The 19,052-nt window shown below is 38.8% G+C and overlaps 1 protein-coding gene across 7 annotated transcripts in view; it reads right to left on the reverse strand.

Annotated features, from left to right (window-relative positions):
* nectin1b (nectin cell adhesion molecule 1b) overlaps positions 1-19,052 on the reverse strand; it is a 156,154-nt gene that overhangs the window by 11,930 nt on the left and 125,172 nt on the right. For 2 of the 7 annotated variants that reach the window (XM_026192902.1, XM_026192905.1), the window contains exons 8-10: positions 15,589-15,682; positions 9,733-9,834; positions 3,102-3,214 (exon numbers count right to left, since the gene is read on the reverse strand). In XM_026192902.1, coding sequence (XP_026048687.1) covers positions 3,102-3,214; positions 9,733-9,834; positions 15,589-15,682 — 309 coding nt within the window. Of the gene's footprint in view, positions 1-3,027; positions 3,215-9,732; positions 9,835-15,588; positions 15,683-19,052 lie in introns of all 7 variants that reach the window. The other 5 variants (XM_026192901.1, XM_026192903.1, XM_026192904.1 and 2 more) reach the window with 4 other exon arrangements.

Raw genomic sequence — 19,052 nt, forward strand, 5'->3', positions numbered from 1 at the left:
ACTCAGAACAAATTTGAACAAGTTTTATGCTCCCTGTGTAGAAATATAGAAATATCACTATAGTACTTTCTTCAGACTTTGTCCAAACAGTGTAAGTTAGAAAAAACTAATAATACATACAAATACAACACTGTGCAAAAGTGCCATCATCATTTCTTTATGCCTTGCTTTGAAGGATAGGCATTAGTTGCTTTTTCTCTCGTTTTCAGTGCAGTCCTTGTTTTTGTTTTTTTGTTTTTTTTGCCACCTAGAACTGACCTATTAAAATATTTCAGTATAAAAATGGCACCTCACTCAAGGGATGAACCCATTTTGTGTCACATGCATTACAAACAACTTACTTAACTATAAATAAGTAACTCATCATAATCATTCTGCAAAAACATTTTTGTCCATTTCATCAGTTGAATAAAACATGCACAAAGATAAAAAGTATGCACAAAAACAGAAACACAATTTTTGCACCAACAAGATGATGGCTAAAGCATTACTAGCTGGAAATTTGGCATGTCTTCGCCTGATGTACAGTGTGTCCTTATAAAGTGCGAGGAAACTGGACAAGTGGGGCACAAAAGAATAAGTGTCGGGCCTTCAAAACTATCTATAGCCGATGGACAGTACTTATAGTAACTCTTTAAAATACAGTGGAAGCTCTGTCAGGGTTTGGGCTGAATTTCAGTCAGTGGTGTTGGAGAAATTGATGGAATTATGGGCTCCATCAGATTTTTTACCTACCATGCAAAGCCATCTGGAAAGAGTATAAATGGTAATGGGTTTATTTTATAGCATGGAGTACTAGTGAAATAAAATGATGCCTGGAGAGAAACACAGAGGTCTGGGCACAGAGTGAAACACAGTGCCCAGACCTCAACATCTTTTAATCCATCTGGGATCATCTTGACAGAGAATGGAGCCAAAAATGGTCAGCATCCAATGAAGAGTACATTGGAAGTCCCTTCATAAACCCTGGAGAACTATACCTGAAGACTACTTAAAAATGATAAGAAAACTTGTATAAGTTCATTCAGGCTGTGTCGAAGGATGAAGGTGGTGATAGCAAATACTGACTTTCAAGTTTGTTATAATTGTTCCTTTTCTTGTTTTACTAGCAAAAAAAACCCCAAAAAGCAGTATGGCTTAAGAATATGGCACAGTCCATTGGATAATTTAGGAAAGAATAGAACAGAGTAGCATTTTATTGTCATTGTACATGTATGATGACATATGGAATAAATTAGGAAATTTAAATAAATACATAAAAACATTTTATAGTAAAATTATTGTCACTCTCCCAGTCTATGCAATGCAAAGTTTGCTCTGCATTTGCAGGGACAGGCTAGTTTACTCTACATTCAAAAAATGAATGTGTTCCATCTGAATTGTCAAACTGAAGCACATTTTCTCTGTGTTGTTTTATTATTGTGCTGAAAAACTGACAGACAAACTCTTCCACAACAGAACTTTTAGTTTAACTGAACTGTTATGTGTGGGTCTATTTATTGATGGCACACATTTTAATTTACCCTTGTTGTCACATTGGGTCATCAAGGGGCAAATAATTAGAACTAAGTAGATGAGCCCAGCTTCTTGTCTCCTGGCAACAAGCTAGACTCCTCTGTTTATTGTCGTCTTTTGTTTGTTTTAGTGTAAGACATCACAGAGCGTCTGGGTTGAGAAAAATGTTTGTTATTTACGGACATCACGTCCTGTGATTTCTGGCTACTTAGCTGCTCAAAATTCAAACAGTATCTCCTGATACCATCTGGGGCTGCCAGTGAGTGAATACCTAATGTAGCTTTAAATATTTTGCTCTCTAGAGATGTCACACCTGCAAATTACTTCAATAGTAAATCTGAAATTGCAGTTTAGGGCAACAAGTAGTAATAATGGTGCTTCTGTTATCACATAAAGATTCTCATTCCAGCTTTGTTAACTAATGCAAAACATTCATTTTAAGATGTGATTTCTCAAAGCTTTTGTGTGCAGTAATGCATTTTATATCTACATTTAGCTCATTTAGCTAAAATTTTGAAAAAAAAAAACAAAAAACAAGTAAATCCTGCAACAGTGTTTTATGAACACACATTTTGCACTACTTCTCTTCATGCCTTTAACCTTGAAGCCTCCTGGCTTGGCTGAACAACAACTTGCAGAAACACACAGAAACCAGTCTAACCACTTTAGCAGCACGGCGATTTGTGCCCCTGTTCCACTTTCCTGTATGCGTATAAGGAGTATTTCAAGTGGTGTAGATGACTGTTTGCATGTGATGGAAGGATTTCTCCCAGCTGTCTTGATTTGGGTACAGATCAGACATCAGAGCAGAGTCTTGTAGATGAGAGCATGTTTCCTCTGCTACCAATCAGGGCTGTCAAGTGTGTCATAATCACTTGACAACCACCTTTGGCGTGTGCGCAACTGCTCAGAAAAGCATTTTACATATGATATCTTCAATATTTTACATTATTTTGCCATTAAGTCAAAAAAGTGACATAAAAACAGACTAAAGAACTATTTCATTTTGTTTTTATAAGACCAGAGATGTTCAAAATCCCAAACGTTTTTCATGCAAAATAGTCATGCTGCTAAATCTCGCACATTATGGACAGGAATTCTCTACAGATTTCTCTGGAATCAGACTTCATGCATAAAGAGACTAAAAGGAGCATCAAGAAAACATGAAGAAAAGGAGTTAAAAATTGCTTTGTCTTTGCCAGCGAGCCATATTTTGCATGACATTTTGTGAAAATTATAGAGCACTTGTGTGGCTGATCTTATATTCTCTCACTACAATGTGCTTTTCAATTTCTGCACCACACGTCTCTGCTCGAGTGCTGTTGTGTTAAATGACACCCTAAAAATCACTCTGATTCAATCAAACTTTCTGAAGAGCAACATAGGGGATATCAAAAGATGACCAAGGCTGAAGAGGAAGGTAGACAAGGGAACCATGTGGATCATATAAAGGAAGGTCAGTGCATGTGAAAAGGGTATGAATGAAGGGATGGAGTGCATTGGTCTGTATACCTTGAGGCCAAAGTCTGAGGGGAAAGGCCTATAATGGCATGCGTTAGTGTGAGCTAGGCTGGATGGTTGCATACTCGACAAGATCCCCAGGGCCAGTGTGAGCAGAGCTTCGTGGGCTTGGAGAGGAGGCCAAAGCTGCAGTATCCAGCTCCGCATACTGGACATCACAGTCCTTGTGGCCAGAGTTCTGGAGACAAGAGAGGCGAAAGTGTGTGAGGAGTGAGGCAGCCAAAAAAATGAGAGTGTGAAAAAGATAGAAAGCTGACGAGAGAAAGAGAAAGTGGGAGAGAGCAAGTGAAAGGCAGACAGATGAGAAAATTGATGGCTGAAGGTTGAATGGTCGTGGGGACATTTTGAGTGTGTGAGCAGCAGTGTTAGAGTGGAAGACAAAGAAAAATGTGTGCGCATGGGGAGGAAAAGAAAACGTGAAAGGTGAAAATTATTATGACGAGCCAGCAATGGAGTCGTTGAACAGAAACTCACAACAGTGGGGAAATTATTATATATTAAATCAAAAATTAGAGATGGAAAAGAATTTAATCTTTGTTTACTATGCACATACCATTATTCTATTATTTTTCCATATTTATCCATAAAGTGTTGGCATGCGCAACAGGATCATATTTTGGTCCAGCTGCTATTTTTTTTCTTAAGATTATGTGTGCATAGCTCATCTATGTCAAAGGAGCTTGCAAAGAAAAGCGTCTGGACTTCTTTAAGTTGCTTGAAGACGTTTCACCTCTCATCCAAGAAGCTTCTTCAGTTCTAAGGTCAAATGGTGGAGAGTCCCAGATATAAACCTAGTGGGAGTGACCCCCCACAGAGGGACAAAAGGACCCCCTGATGATCCTCTAATCGCCTGAGCCAAGGTGGGAAACTGGGCGTGGGTCCCAATCAGCCAGAGTTTCGGGTGTGTTCATTGTAAAACCTGGCCCCACCTTATCATGCGAATTCCTGAGGTCAGATGGCCCAGGATGTGAGTGGGCGTTAAGGCGTCTGGGAAGGGATCTCAAAACTGGATTATAGATGGCAGAGAGTTGGTGTCGTAAACCCCCGCCTCTGTTCAAAGATGGTCGCTCACAGTGGACATAGATGGCTTCTTTCACTCCTCTTTCAAACCATCTGTCCTCTCTGTCCAAAATGTGAACATTGGCATCCTCGAAAGAGTGACCTTTATCCTTAAGATGCAGATGGATTGCTGAGTCTTGTCCTGTGGAGGTGGCTCACTTTTGACCTTAGAACTGAAGAAGCTTCTCGGATGAGAGGTGAAACGTCTTCAAGCAACTTACAGAAGTCCAGACGCTTTTCTTTGCAAGCTCCTTTGACTACAATGACCTGGATGACTGAGAACCTTCACAGACATAGCTCATCTATGTATATTCAGGAAATGATGTACATTTGATAGTCATGAAAACTGGATTCCAACGGAAACAAACACAAAACAAGCCAAACCCACCGCGGGCACGCGCAGCTCTAATGCCTGGATTATACTGAACATATGTCCATGTAATCCTTCAGACTACAATGAAACTAATAAATGTGTCCTGATCACAGTCTGAATTAACTGTTTACATTGGCAACCACGGTTACCCTGTGGCACATGGAGATACTTGCAAAGCCCAGAAGCGAGTTAATGGAGATGCTTGTGTGGCTTCCATTGTGCTGATATTTCAGTGTGCATGTAAACATAGACAAAGACCTTCATTCAACTAGAATTCGACCACTGAGCACAAAAAACAAATCCAATGACTGACTCGATGAGGAATTGGCCAAGTGGATGATTGAGCAAATGACCTTAATGGGGTGATCAATAAATGACAATGACAGCTTTGAACGCTCTTTATCCAAATCCAATAAAACAAAACACGTTGTTGCTCCATTAATAAAAATTTACAAAAAATAAAAAAGGTGATTTCGTTTATCATTTATCAATTGAAAATAGCCGAAAACTGTAGAAAACCAACATAATATCTTGTGCCCCCTTTAAAAATGTATCTTATGTAGGAAAAGTGAAAATGGATTTATTTGATTTTCCTTATTTTAATAAAATAAACAATCTAAACAGAGCTCAGATAGGCAATGATGATGAAATAAAATGTAAGTTTTTTAAAAAGAGAACAACAGGGTTCAAAGTGTCTCTGAACTGATTGTACAACCCACAAACAAAATGCTTGCTGTAATGAAATCAGTGGAGTAAAATTAAGAGTGGTTAAGTAAATGCAAAGCACAAATGCACCACATCTAAAGCTGCATGGTAAAGACTTGTGAACGAGAAATGGAATGAAATGATACGTGTTGCATCAATGTACTTTAATTCCATCTGAGAAAAGATTACGTAGAAATGACGGAAGCTTTTACAGAATCTCCTGTAAATAATTTAAATCTACTTTGCAATCTCTCAACTATTGCATATTTCCCCGCCGCTCACACTCTGCACTCACTGGATATTTAAATATCGAGAGTATTTGTCATGACCGGAGTGCAATCAGGGGGAAAATTACAGCCACATTGCATTCAAAATTGGCAGATAGTGTTTTGCCCCTAGAGAATCATCATTAGTAACACTCGACGCTCAGCAGTCAATGCATGTCTTTCACAAATAGTGTTTTGAAAACCTCAGTGATACCCTATTCATCTTAAGAGCAGCCCTAAACTTCAATTTAAGTGGAATGTTATCAGAGATAAGAAATAAATCTCAGGAAGATCTACCCTTGGTGTCCAAGGATTATCTGAATTAAACATCCAGTCCCTTTGAGCATAGAATTGAAGATGATAGTTTAATATCCTTGAATAACTACACAGAAAATCAAAATCAATTCGCCCAGGGAAAAGAATGATAGTAATTGAGTTATCCCTCAAGTTCGGTGAGAAAGAGTCATTTATAAAGTGCACCAAAAATGCAAAGCAGTTTTAACAAGGTTAGCTGACAGGCTAATATATTGAAGTTGGTGGCATCAATATAACATCAGTGCGGTTTTTATTTTATTTTTTATTTGTACTATTATGCATGAGTTAGTTGGGCTTAGAACGTAACAAAGCATTTTTACCCTAATGGTTAGAGCAGTGTTTCCCAACCTTGGAGCCACGGCACATATATCACATTAGAAAAGTCACACAGCACACCATCAAACAAAAATTTCACAAAAAGCATATTGATCATTTTCCCCAACGCACCAGGTATAGCAGAATTGGCTCAGCTTGTCCCCAATATACTATTTTTTGCTTTCTTCTGAGCACTACTCATGCTAGGGCCTTTATCTGGGTCAGAATTTCCTCCAGGACCCAGGTTAGATTGATTACTTTTTCTTTTCAAATATTTAACTATTGCTATTATGCAATGCGTGGTCTCACAGCTTGACTATTATGTAATTTCTTCTCAGTCTTCTTCTCTTTTACTGGCAGTTGGCAACCTATTTAATTAGAGCAGTTGTACTGCCCTCTAGTGGAAGAGAATGCACCTGTGACTCACGCCGATTGCTTAGAGCAGCGGTCCCTAACCCCCAGGCCACGGACCGGAGTCGTTTGGTACCGGGCCGCAAGAGACTCGGGTGTGAAATTTATGGTTTTCAGGGTTGTATTTGTTTATTGTATATATATTTATTATTTATATTTATTGTATGTATTTGGTAGATAAACATAACAAAATAAAATAAATACAACAAAATAAAACGTTGTGAAAACATTGTCGGATGTAAATCTGTCCGTCGCGCAAAAAAGGTTGGGGACCGCTGACTTAGAGTACTAATTAGGTGGAACCAGATAATCTTCCATGGCACACCTGATCATTTTTTGCCCAGTGGTTGGGAAACACTTGGTTAGAGAGACAATCTAAACATTATTTCAGCTGTCTCACAGTCCACCACTTTTATTTTACCTGCTAGAGTCACTTCTGCTACCTCTAAATTGTGTAGATATGTATACTGTATATGTGTGTCTGTGTGTGTGTGTTTATGTCCTCAGAACAATAGGCTGTAGAGCTGCGGATGTTTGCCGATGCTTTGAAAAAGTGACATCTAAAGACGTGTTTGTTTGTAATGAGATCTGGTGACTGAAAGCTAAATTCGTCATATGACTTGATCCTTCGAAAAAACTATTCAGTAAACTACTAGAGCCAGTTTATTGAGGCATTGTCTTTCTGGAAGATGTTTCATAGGAGGTTAGAGGTGATCACATAGAACAACTTTATATTGATTTACAGTGACCCTTTCCTCTAACAGGACAAGTGGACCCAAACCAGAAAATATATCTAACACATTGTGTTTTAATGCAGTCTCTTGTGCTATAGTGAGACCTGTAACTCTGCTAGCTTTTTTTTTTAAACACATACAAATTATATAGTTGTGATATGTCATTTTGTGGAATGTGAAACAGTGTGACTTCTAAAGGAGTTTTCTTATTCTGGATCTGAAACGCTGGTTTTAATGCCAGGTGACAGCTATGCAGAAGTTTTATGAAACTGATATATTCTGTTTTATGAATACTGAAACAGGTAGACCTATTCTGATAAGTACCTGAAACAAAACTACGGACCTGTAAATGTGAATAGAACAGGTTCTTTACTTTAACACTCTAAATTAAATTACGATGATTTAAGTCCTTCAAAAGATATCCACTTTAGAGAAAGAAAAAATGTATATTTAATATCTAGTTTACTCTAAAACCATACTTCAAGGATTCCAGATTTTTACTGGCGTGCTCGATTAATTTCTGAATTACTGACCTTGTCAGTGACACCCAGCTCTAAGTTCATTGGTTCTTACTGAAAGCAAATGCAGACCACATTTAAATTGTTAAAAAAGGTTAATTAATCCTCTGAAACAGTTGAACACTATAGATTTAAAGCCTCCTTCCATTTAAAAATGCCTTTGAGTTACTTTGACCTTCACTGCTTAGATGATGTATATTCAGAGTTTGACAATGCAGTGAAGTTTTCTGATTTATTTGCTGCAAGTTTGTTTCTCTAGGTTAAAAGTCTGAAAAGTACCCGCAATAGGAATTGCAAGACTAGTGCCCAACTTAAATAAGTAAATAAGTCTGGAAAGCTACAGTCACTCTACGTTATGAATGGAGTTTTTGTATAAAAACAAGTCTTGCATTTAATAGTTAAACTTTGTAAATAGGCTTTTAGAATTGCTGTCCTCAATAAGTGAGAATGTATAAGATGCAATTTCAAAAGTTCTGAATAATTTTTTTAACAAAATGTCAGACATCAATAAATTAATAAATATTCAACACAGGAACTTTTATCTTAAAACTAGTGCTGTCAGCGTTAATCTTGTTGAAATGACGTTAACGCCATAACCGCATTAACACGGCAAATCTCCATTAGCGAGTTAGTGCGGATCGCCCCGTGCATGGGGCTGCACGGCGCTAACACGTTAACGAGCTAACCGCGCTAATGCGTTGACGCCATGCGGCCCCACGCACAGGGCGATACGCGCTAACTCACTAACAGAGATTTGGCATGTTAATGCGGTTATAGCGTTAATGCCATTTTAACGAGATTAACGCTGGCAGCACTACTTAAAACATGTCTGTAGGCTGTAAGGACGCAGGCCCTGTACACTGATATCTTGTCATGATTTCAAGTAGCCAGAAAATGGGTAGCATAGAAACAATAGAGAATAGCATGTCAGCAGTTGTGTCACACTGATGTGGCTTTTAATTTGAATTGAGAAGTTCCATCATGCACAAGGGTAACACATACAACCTGACTTAAGTCAACATATCAGCTTAACCTTTAATTATCAAAATTTAAAATAACTTTCCAAATGGTTCTGGATTTGTGAAGGAATACTGGCATAAATCTAAGGAGCTAAAAGTGGATCTCATTAAGATACAGTTGATACCCACGTGTTGTTACGCATTTGAGCAAGTTGCATTTTGCACGACACTGCTTACCAAATAAGTAAAACTGAGACTGAAGAAAGAAAGAAACTTAGCAATTGTGTGGTTACAAATTGTCACATTACCAAGAGACACACTGAAAATGATTTTGTTTTCAGCCAGCACACACAACATGCAGAAGCTTGCACATCCACACAAATTGTCTAAAATCCTGGTTGTTGTTGTTTTTTAAATTCATCTCAGAAAGAAATGCTGCCAAAGCAAATAAAGCCCTCAGTGCTCTCAAGCATCTGTGCCACTGAGGGAGGTTTCCCCACAGTTAGCAGAGGCATCTGATACAACAAGTCAAACATTTCATAGTCAACAGTTAAGACTCAGGGGTGATGATGTACTGTGGAGCACCACACTGTAACGTATCTGCAGACGGTTGCCTGGCAAACCCACAAGTAATTACGATGGATTAGAGGAAGAGTAGGGGAGGTGAGGCAGAGGGCAGGCCGTCGGGGTCAGAACATGAAATCGTCCACAGAGAGAGAAAGAGAGAGGATGGCGGCTGGCCAGGTTTACATAGAAGATGAGAGGTGCTGATTTTGATGATGAGATAAGAAGCTTAGTCAAACCGCCCAGTGGATTTGCTGGTCAGCATCTACTCATAACACCAAACAAGCAAAAATGAAAGCTCCTCAGTGACTGTACAGAAGCACCGTTCATTGTAAATCAGTTCTACAATACCACCAAGCAGAACCTCACCAAATATTCACCCTTTCAGCAGCAGTTACTACTGACCAAAGGCAGCAGCTGTGGATGACCCCTCCATAGTGAAGCTCACGTGACTCCGCTCATGGCATCAGTACTCACCGGCTTATCGGTGAAGGGGGTCGACTCAGAGGGTGCCATGTCGTAATAAGGAGGCTGAAGAGGAAGCTTCTGCATTTCTTCCTCCTTGTCGAGATGAACCACCTACGGGAAACACCAAGAGCTCAGCGTGACTTATAATGAGCTCGAAACCGGGATAGATCAGCCAGCTCTAGTCCTCACCAAGGTTAACTTTGCAATTAGTCTATGAGTGTGAACTGCTACCTCTTATTGCATCCGCATTAATTAAAACACATCAGCAGCAAAACATTATGTTGACAGTTGTTGCTCACATTTGTTTTTGTGTGTCTGTGGTAATGAACAGAAATCGGCAACGTTAATCTCGCATCCGACAGAGAATACAGCTTGACAGCAGTTTGAACTTCAGCAGCTCAGTTGAACCTAAAGTTATTATGTGCATCAAAGTAATTTTGTCAAATGAATCACTTCCAGATCACATAAATATATGATGCAAACTTTTGAAACATCTGAGCTGAAATGCTAAAGTAACTGTAAAGCTGCAAGAGCTAGCTGAGATTCATAGCCACTATGTTACAGAGGGATTTCATTTCTTACATGAACCTGACATAAATAAACTATTTGAAAAGAATAGTTTGCCTATGTAGACAAGGCTCACTGAAACCATTTTAATATGGTACAGACATTTCATTAGGTACATCTAGGAAAATGTATGTAGTCCAGCACAACATAACACAAATTCTGCTTTTACATTTTCTACTTTTGTTTTCAAAAAGGTTTAAACTGTGTTTTATTTTTAAGTTATAGTGGTGATCTATTTTGATTCTTAAATGTTTTTTTAAATCCCTTTGTATAGATATTTTAAAAGGTAGAACGTAAACATTTTCACTGTGTTTGAAGGATTATGGTTTAGGTACAAATGCTAAATTTTCATTTCACATGTTTTCTTTATTTATTTTTTGCTTTGGGTGCAAGCTCTTTAAGTCTCTATTAAGTCAGATGTTATTTTATTTATGCAAATAAAAGAGCAATATGGTTCAAAAAGACAAAAACATGTTTCAAAGTGTTGCATAAATAAAGAGGGGGTTTAGCTAGATTCAGAAACCTTGTGAATTAAATTCAAAATTAACCTACATCCTTAATCAGTGGACTTGCAGAGCATGATGTTCTGTGGTGACCATTCAACATATGTCGGTTTCTCAAGGGTGACTAATTACCTTTAATGGAGTATGGTACTATATTATAAAATAAATTACATTGTAATCCATCATAATTTCTGGGGAATTACAGTTACATTGAGATTGTAGATGAATATCTTTTTGGTTAACACCAAAATCTTTCTGTAGACAGACAACGAGCCGATCAGTATGTTGGTTTGCATGATTTTACACTGTAGCTTCAGTTAGTGTATTACTGGACAATGCAGGTCTGCAATGCAGCTGGCACAAATTTGTCTGCCATACCATCCAGAGGAATGGATTAAAACAGCTGTGTCTACATCAAAACAGGCTCAATTCATTTGGTTCTCTTGTCTGTATTTACTCCCCCTCTCATCAGCTTGTCAAATCACTCTAAGAAATCTGTCTAGCACGTCTATGACCAGCTGATCACACCAAAGCAGGTGGCTTTGTCGCTGGACAACAGTTCCTTTCAGTGCTGGAAATTCAACAACATTTTGCCTCAGAAATCAGAAAAGGGCACTAGCATGACCGTACAGAGTAAATCATGGTTGCTCAGGGGGAAAACATCAATGAACTCAATGTGAACCAGAGGAAAAGATCGAAAACCAATAATGTCAAGTCAATTCAGGCCAACTCAATTGTAATCTATAACCTATTACATGCAACATAAAAGTCTTATTAAGCAACAGGTGGTGTCACATTATTTATGGTTTTGTTTAATTAAAAAGGGTAGTGAGAATGAGACATTAAACACCTCCAGTGGTCTTCCACATGCACACTTGGCAAGGTAGGTTAACAGGTAGGTTGTATAATCATCCTAGAAAACTTGACCTATTTCTTCTGAAGAGCTATACTGTCTCGGTTGGTTCTGTATCTTCATGTGATGCCTGAAAGACTTAGTTATATGGAAATCTTGTCAGTGAAGAAGCTTCTTGAGGTTCATATTAATTGCAGGTTTCTCTCAATGTATATGTAAATTCCAAAACAACTTGAGTTGCACTATAATTTCCGTACATAATTCGCTTAGGCGCTGATAAATATTCAGATTGGGTAATGACTGTATGATGATGACTGTAAATCTACAAGGGGTGAGGGTTAAGATTCTCACTTTAAAAATCAAGATTTGGCTGTTTCACAAGTTTTCTGTGGCATAATAGGCACAGTGTTTTGAAGGGTGGGTTTGTGTGAGGAAAGGGGGCCACTCCTATAGTTTTCCTTTTCACCAGGTTGTCTGTCTTAGACTTTTCCCACAGAGTACTTCTAATTGATCTGTCAAAACCTGTCATAATCACAAAAGTAAAATTTGATGCTTCTGACATCAAAGTACCTTGAAAGTGTTTCTTAGGTGGGGTACTCAAAACAGTCTATAGAGAATCTTACTGGCATAAAGGAATTAATTAATATTTTAATGACAAATGAAGGCGAAACCTTCATAGAACGTTTGTCAGACCTGCACATTTTGCAATGAAAAGAAATAAGAGTTAATGAAAGAAATTAAAGTCATTCAGAACAATGAGGTCATCAATGAAAATGTGAGACTCATAATGGTTGCTGAACAATGGTTTTCCCTCTTCATACCTGCAAATTCTGTTTAATCTGTTTTTTTCATCCACTTTTTTCATCCACTTTTCAAAAAGCTTTTGAATGACAATATGTATCTGGGTGATGTGAACTTTTCTACTTACGTTACATCAAAAGGTGAAGCATTTAATGGTTGAGTGGTCAAACAGTGAGCTGAGTGCCAGACTTCATATGCAATTACTTGGGGGGGGAAACGTTTGTTCAAGCTATAAAGACGCTGAACTCCCTGATAGTGAGTTTGGCTGTCAAAGTCTAATTCACAGCAATACACAACATTTAATTATAAGAAGCACACACTGATACTTTGGCTCTGTCGCCCAATGAAGTGGCCAAGCAACCTCTGCCCGAATACCAAGCTGTTTAAGACCAGTTGTAACATTCAGATATGCTGCATAACCCACAAAATCTTTTCACTACATTTGAAGGTGAAAAATTATCCCTGATCTCATTTCTCGTTCAAATAGTCCATTTCGTAGCTTTTCATCGAGTTCATTCTCAAAAGGAAACCCTTGAAAAGCTAAACCCGGAGCAAAAAATAGCAGCGAACAATAATTAGAACTATGTCATTACAAATTGCCTGGTGGCTCTGCAGATGCTGATCAGTATAATTTAAAGAAACAGCTAATCATGATGATTGACAGGCTTTGGGGCACGAACTTGTCCAGCTGAACTGATGAAGGCACCACCAAGAGACTTTTTTTTCTGGTATACGATATGATTAAAAGTTGTAGATAAGATTATTTCTTAACAACTTGTTTGTATTTATGGACATTTTAAAAAATGTAGTTCATAAAAGCATGTTTATAAAGAAGCTATCTATACACCAGGATCTGCTTGGGCATTTTAACTTTTTATTGGGGAGTTGGGGTGGGGGGGAAGGATTGCTTATCTATGCATTCTCTACTCACTGTGTAATAAACCTGCCGTGATGTTTTCTTGTTTTGTTTTGGGGGGTTTTTTTTGTTACTTTTATCTATCCAGATGTAAGTTTGCTGAACGTGCACCTTCTTTTAAAGCAATGGCAGCCATAAAACCAAACACATTAAATCCTGTAATGTGACCATTAAAGCCTCATTTTTATACTAATCACCAGTCAGGGTTACGATGCCTTGCTCAAGTAATCTTCTGCAGTAGTTGTGCAGGAAGAAGAGCGCATTATTTCCCCTCTCTCCATGACTTTCTCTGCCCAGATGCCTAGCAGTTTGACCTTGGGCTTATGACAAGTATCAAAGTTTGATTTAAATTCTCAGCGGTGCTGATAGGTGGTGACCAACTTGACAGTTACGTGAATCTTTAATTATTCAGAGCCTAATAGCGCCATTTTTTTTTACTTCTTTAGCTCCTCAGTTTCTCACATACTGTAGTCCTTGACAACAGTAAAAGTCACTGCAACCTCTGCACACTCCTGATGACACTTCACATGTAAATAGTGCTGCACATTCAATCTTATGAGAGTAACTTTTGTTTTCCTAAACTACAGCTTGTGCTACAGTAACGTTTGCAATAAGCAGATTGGAAAGCTATCGGGCTGGTTGAGGCAGAACATCCAGGAATACAATTACATAGTACTGGTTCTGTGCTATTTAAACAGCCTAATGCAATATAAGGATTGTGTTCTCATGGAAGCTCGACAAGAAATTAGAAAAAAATGTTCTAGTGGCCACACAGACCGGGAGCCAAACATGAATAGGGAGGCTATGCAGAATCAGTGTGACCATGGAAAACGAGGTTTCAAATTCCAAGGGCATGTTCAGAATACTTTTTCACCAAAGGAAGTTTGAGGTTTAACTGCACTTTCATAACGTGGAAGAGCACATGAGTGGCCATCTTACTTTATACTGGCTGCATATAATACACCCGATATATTAATATAAGAGCATGTGACTTGTATTCAATTTTTTTGCCATTAACACAACCAGTGATTGACTGCTGTGATTTTTTTCTTGCTTTTAAAGATGCTATTGGCACTATTTCACCATCAATTATTATTTTAATCTTTTCCAGATGACAGCACATTCCAGTACTGACAATATAAATGAGGTCTGAATGGAGTATACTCAAATCTGCTTAGAATTAGAGACAGTAAAATTTGGGGACTTGAGAAAATTGCAAATTTCTTTAATGTTGCCAGGAAGTAACTTCAGCGGGAGGGAGCACTGTAAAAAGCGGTTCCCGTGCAACCACTCCAGGCTCTGCATGTTTGTTATCGTACATTCAGACAGTACAACTTCCATGGATTCAGCAGCAGTCTTCAAAGTTGGGATGAACAAATTATCACTGATGAGAATCACTAGATTCCCATCAGTGACAAGTAAGTTTGTCACTGATTAACATAAAAAACACTGCTTGTTAAAATGATGAAAACATGTCTTGAGGTTAAAAGTCTGTGAGAAATTAAGCTGTTTATCAAACTCGAGTCACACTTTGAAATCTTCAGCACTCATTTACTAAGCTATAAACAGCTTCATTTAACATACTGCACTTGTACTGTGTGCAGTGATTAAATAATAAAATGGACAATGTCAAAGACTCTCTGCACAGCATATTCAAAGTACAGATAAAAATCTCTGACAATACTTTTATAAGCAACAAAGTTCTTTTTCATATCTCTGCTGCAGTGCAAGCAGGGATATGGTCGTTTATTTATATGTCAAAAATTGCCCACTGACAATTACTTTATTTATTAAGAGGGAAATTAATTACACACATGGATAATTATGTTACATGTCATTGGCTTCACTTGGAGAATGTGACATTTCTATATTCAGCTAACTTTATTCACCGTCTTTGTGACAGTTGCTTTGGACAGCTGTGTAAGACGAGGAACACACACACACACACACACAAAAGGCTCACGGCACTAAACTGACATTTTTGCGATTTAAAAATTCACCTGAAAATCCAATAAATGAAAATAACTTTCCAAAAACAAAAAGAGACCTAAGCTGGTTCGCTGCTCTTAAAGATATATGGAGGTAAAAAACATCACATCACTCTTTTGTTAAAAATATATTTGGGCTTGGATTTCATATGAAAGAGACAGATACTGCCAAAGTTGTCATACCTTGTGTTGGATCAGGAGAATAAGCAAGGAAAAGAAGTAGGGGGAGGAGCTTACCTGGATGTCATCAGATGTCAAGTGTCCCTTCATGTCACTGTTCTTCTTTTTGGGTGGAGGAGGGGCTGGTTTGTGCGCAGGTGGGAGGTCAGTCCTGTTAAGAGAGTAAAAAGATAACATGACACTCAGCACAGTAAGGGATCACCACTCTTTACGTCCCTCACCTTCTACACCACTCTATAATGAGAAGTCCTGCCTGCACTTGCCTTTTTCACTCTTTCCTTGGATTTTGATAGATCTCGTGTTGGTGGCTTTGTTGCAGCAGCAGCAGCCATCCCTGCCCTTTCAAAGGCTCTCGCTGGAGAGACACTGTGCTAATGAGAGTAGGCTGTAATTGGACTGAAGTGAGGAGATAGGAATGGAGGGGGTATAGGGGGCAGGGAGAAGGGCATGTGTGAGTCAAGGGTGGTTTGAGCCTCATCCAGAGTGCCACGCGGACAAACACCCTGCCTACTGTGCAGCGACTGTTTGTTTGACATATAGTCCTGAGCTGTGACACGGAGAGCTCGGCAGGCGGCTTCAGCTCTCCACCTTTTTCAGGATCCCTGGTACTAACATCCTCTAATCCCAAGGCACTCACCCCACCCCTCTGTTGGCACACCTGGGTAAAAACAAAGCCTCAAAAACTGAACACCTGTGCTAGTTTATACGCCGCTATTAACAATGGAGTAAGCAACCGTTTTCTGTAAATCACCAACAATCAAATTTCGATGGAGGTAAAAGCCACTCTGTACAGAGTCATTCTGAGTTATTATAGAAAATTACTGAAATAAAATGTGATCAGGAAAGACAGCGGTAACTGAAAGCATTCTGTTGAAATAGTTTGATGTGTATCTGTATAATTATTTCAGACAAGGAAGCAGAAGGGTTGTTGCTACGGAATCGTTATAAAGAAAACCCCTTGCCTCAAACACGCTGGCAGTCAGATGTCATCTGTCGTATTCTGACATGATATCAGGAGTGATCAAAGATAATGAAGTGGAGCACAGACACTGAGCTGTGTACCTACATGCATTATCTCCAGCTCCTCCCGCCTCCCATTCGCACTGGTTCACGTCCTTATTGAATAACATGACCTTTCCGCAAGGCCATGCTGCCGTTTTAATGTGCAGAAAATTTGTGCATGAGTGCACCTCTTAACTCTTTCTTTCACGCTCATTATTTCCAGTCCGTATCACCTTGTCTCCAGACAGGGCTGCCGTACCACTGCCAGATTCATGTGGCACCCTCCTCAGCCTGCCTGCAGCACAGAGGCACAGCAAATGCACAGAGAAGCAGCGTGCAGCACACTAGCTCTTCAACAATAACGCCTTCCGCTGCAGAGCTTTGAGAGGAGAAACATCCATTTTTTCCTGAGACAGATAATTATGAGTCTTGTGGGAATGCGGTTTTCACAGGTACAGCAGTGTGCTCATTATAAAGTATTATAATTCACTGCTTATGACTGACTGGATTCTGATACAGGTGAGAACTTAAGACAAGACAAGATCATTTGTATCCATGAAATGTGTGATACTAAGTGTCATTTTTTGCTTCTGTCTGTCTCGTGTATGTGAGACAACAGATAACGGTGTTTTTTTAGTTTGCTGAAACATAACACTAATGAACATCATGCAATGACCTAACTGGAATTTTATAAAAGGACATGCAGCATTACAACATTATGCCTGACTGGATTTTGATTTTACTGTAGTTTGAGATAAATCAGTTATGCACCATCGGGATTCGACAGGTTTATTCAAGTAGGATGAAATCTGATTTTTTTTTATTTTATGTATGATTTGCTGAATTCGTTTGAACTTACGTTTGATCCCATAGGACCTCCAATGATTGCATTTTATTGCAAAGGAGCTTGTTCAAATAGGTAGTGTGCTGGGGCCCCTTATGCGGAGTGAGTTTATTAAATCTGACCAAACATGAAGAAATTCCCTCGTCTCATGACTACCACCCCACGGCAACAACTTTCTCCCTGTCATCCAGCTACTTTTGTAATCACATTACACACAAGAAGCAGTCTCAGGAGAACATCAGTGCATAGACTGTCACTACTGTTTGACACAAGGGTGGGAAAACAGACCAAAAAGTAGCACAAGCGTTTCATGAAGTGCTGTGTGTGCAGAGAGGGAAAACGTATAGCACAGCTACAGCTCACGCAAGATAGATATACCAAGATAGATATACAGCATGTGTGTTGCCGGTCATTCAGTCGGCATATCAATTCCGTATTTGATATTAATAATATAAAGAACTTGACATGTATAGTATATTATTAATGAAGTATACTTGTAGGAGAGGAAGTAAAAACAAAACAAAACAAGAAAAGGTCAAAAGTAAAATGTATTTTTAAGATTTAATGGTTGCATGTTATGATGTAGCAGCCACTTTTGAAAAATATCCAAAAACAACTCTATCCACCATCTCTGTGTTTTACTGTGAGTCAAACCAGTGTCCATTAGCACCGCAATCAAAAATCAAGGAAAATAAGCAATCATTATCTTGCAGATTACTGTTTATTCTAGTTTGGGTTTGAATGTCTTAGTTGAGGTCCATAATTTCCTTTAGCAAAAATAATTTGGAACTCCAAGTAATTGCTCAGATCTTCCACAGCAACACTCTGTGTTGTGCCAAAAGAAGTGGTCAGAGGATCAGACAGATTTTAAATTAGCCAGCTGTTATGCGTGGCCATCTAAACCACATTATTGGGAAGTAGAAGCAGAATGAACATACCTGAAATATTGATATCAAGCTCACATTTATTCACACAGAAAATCCATTATTATTCTCACGGCAAGTAAGTTGGGTTAGTTTTAAACTAAAAAATATGTTTTAATATGTGCACATGCTCTCGGTTTAAAATTCCTGGAAGGAGAAGCTTTTTGTTCAAACTGCAATTTTGGAATTTGTAAAGGTGTAATGCATAATATATCAACCCCCTGAAAAAGACTGAATATTGGAGATGTTTTCTGCTAATATTTGTACGTCAACATGTAAAAATGAGCGAAATATTCACTGCTACAGATCTGTGCGCTCTTCAGGAATGCAGATGATGCAATCTCAATCAGTCATTAATAAGCTACATTGCAGTCCCGCACAGCTTGACCACCACATGTGCATCTCGTACTTCCTTAGTGCTGAATGTGATGCAGGCAGCATGGGGGCGTTGGATCTGTGAAAACGCAGACACTAATGAAAGCTGACAAGCAACACAAGCCCGTGGGGAGCAGAAAGCACTGGGCAGGGAACCATAAGCTACATTCAAGTTTGCAGTGTTTCCTACTCAGACATCCACCTTGAAGACCTTGCTCCTCCTCGCTCTGTTGGCTACAAAAAGCTCAGGGCAGCTTAGGGGGAGATTTAAAGGGGATAGCAAGGAGAAAACATAACTAATCCTTAAACTGAGAAGAGTAGTCTGTGAGGGAAGATTTACAGCAAAGAAAATGACTTTTACAATGCACTCACAAAAA

Source organism: Astatotilapia calliptera, chromosome 14, assembly GCF_900246225.1.
Source record: "Astatotilapia calliptera chromosome 14, fAstCal1.2, whole genome shotgun sequence".
NCBI lineage: Eukaryota > Metazoa > Chordata > Actinopteri > Cichliformes > Cichlidae > Astatotilapia > Astatotilapia calliptera.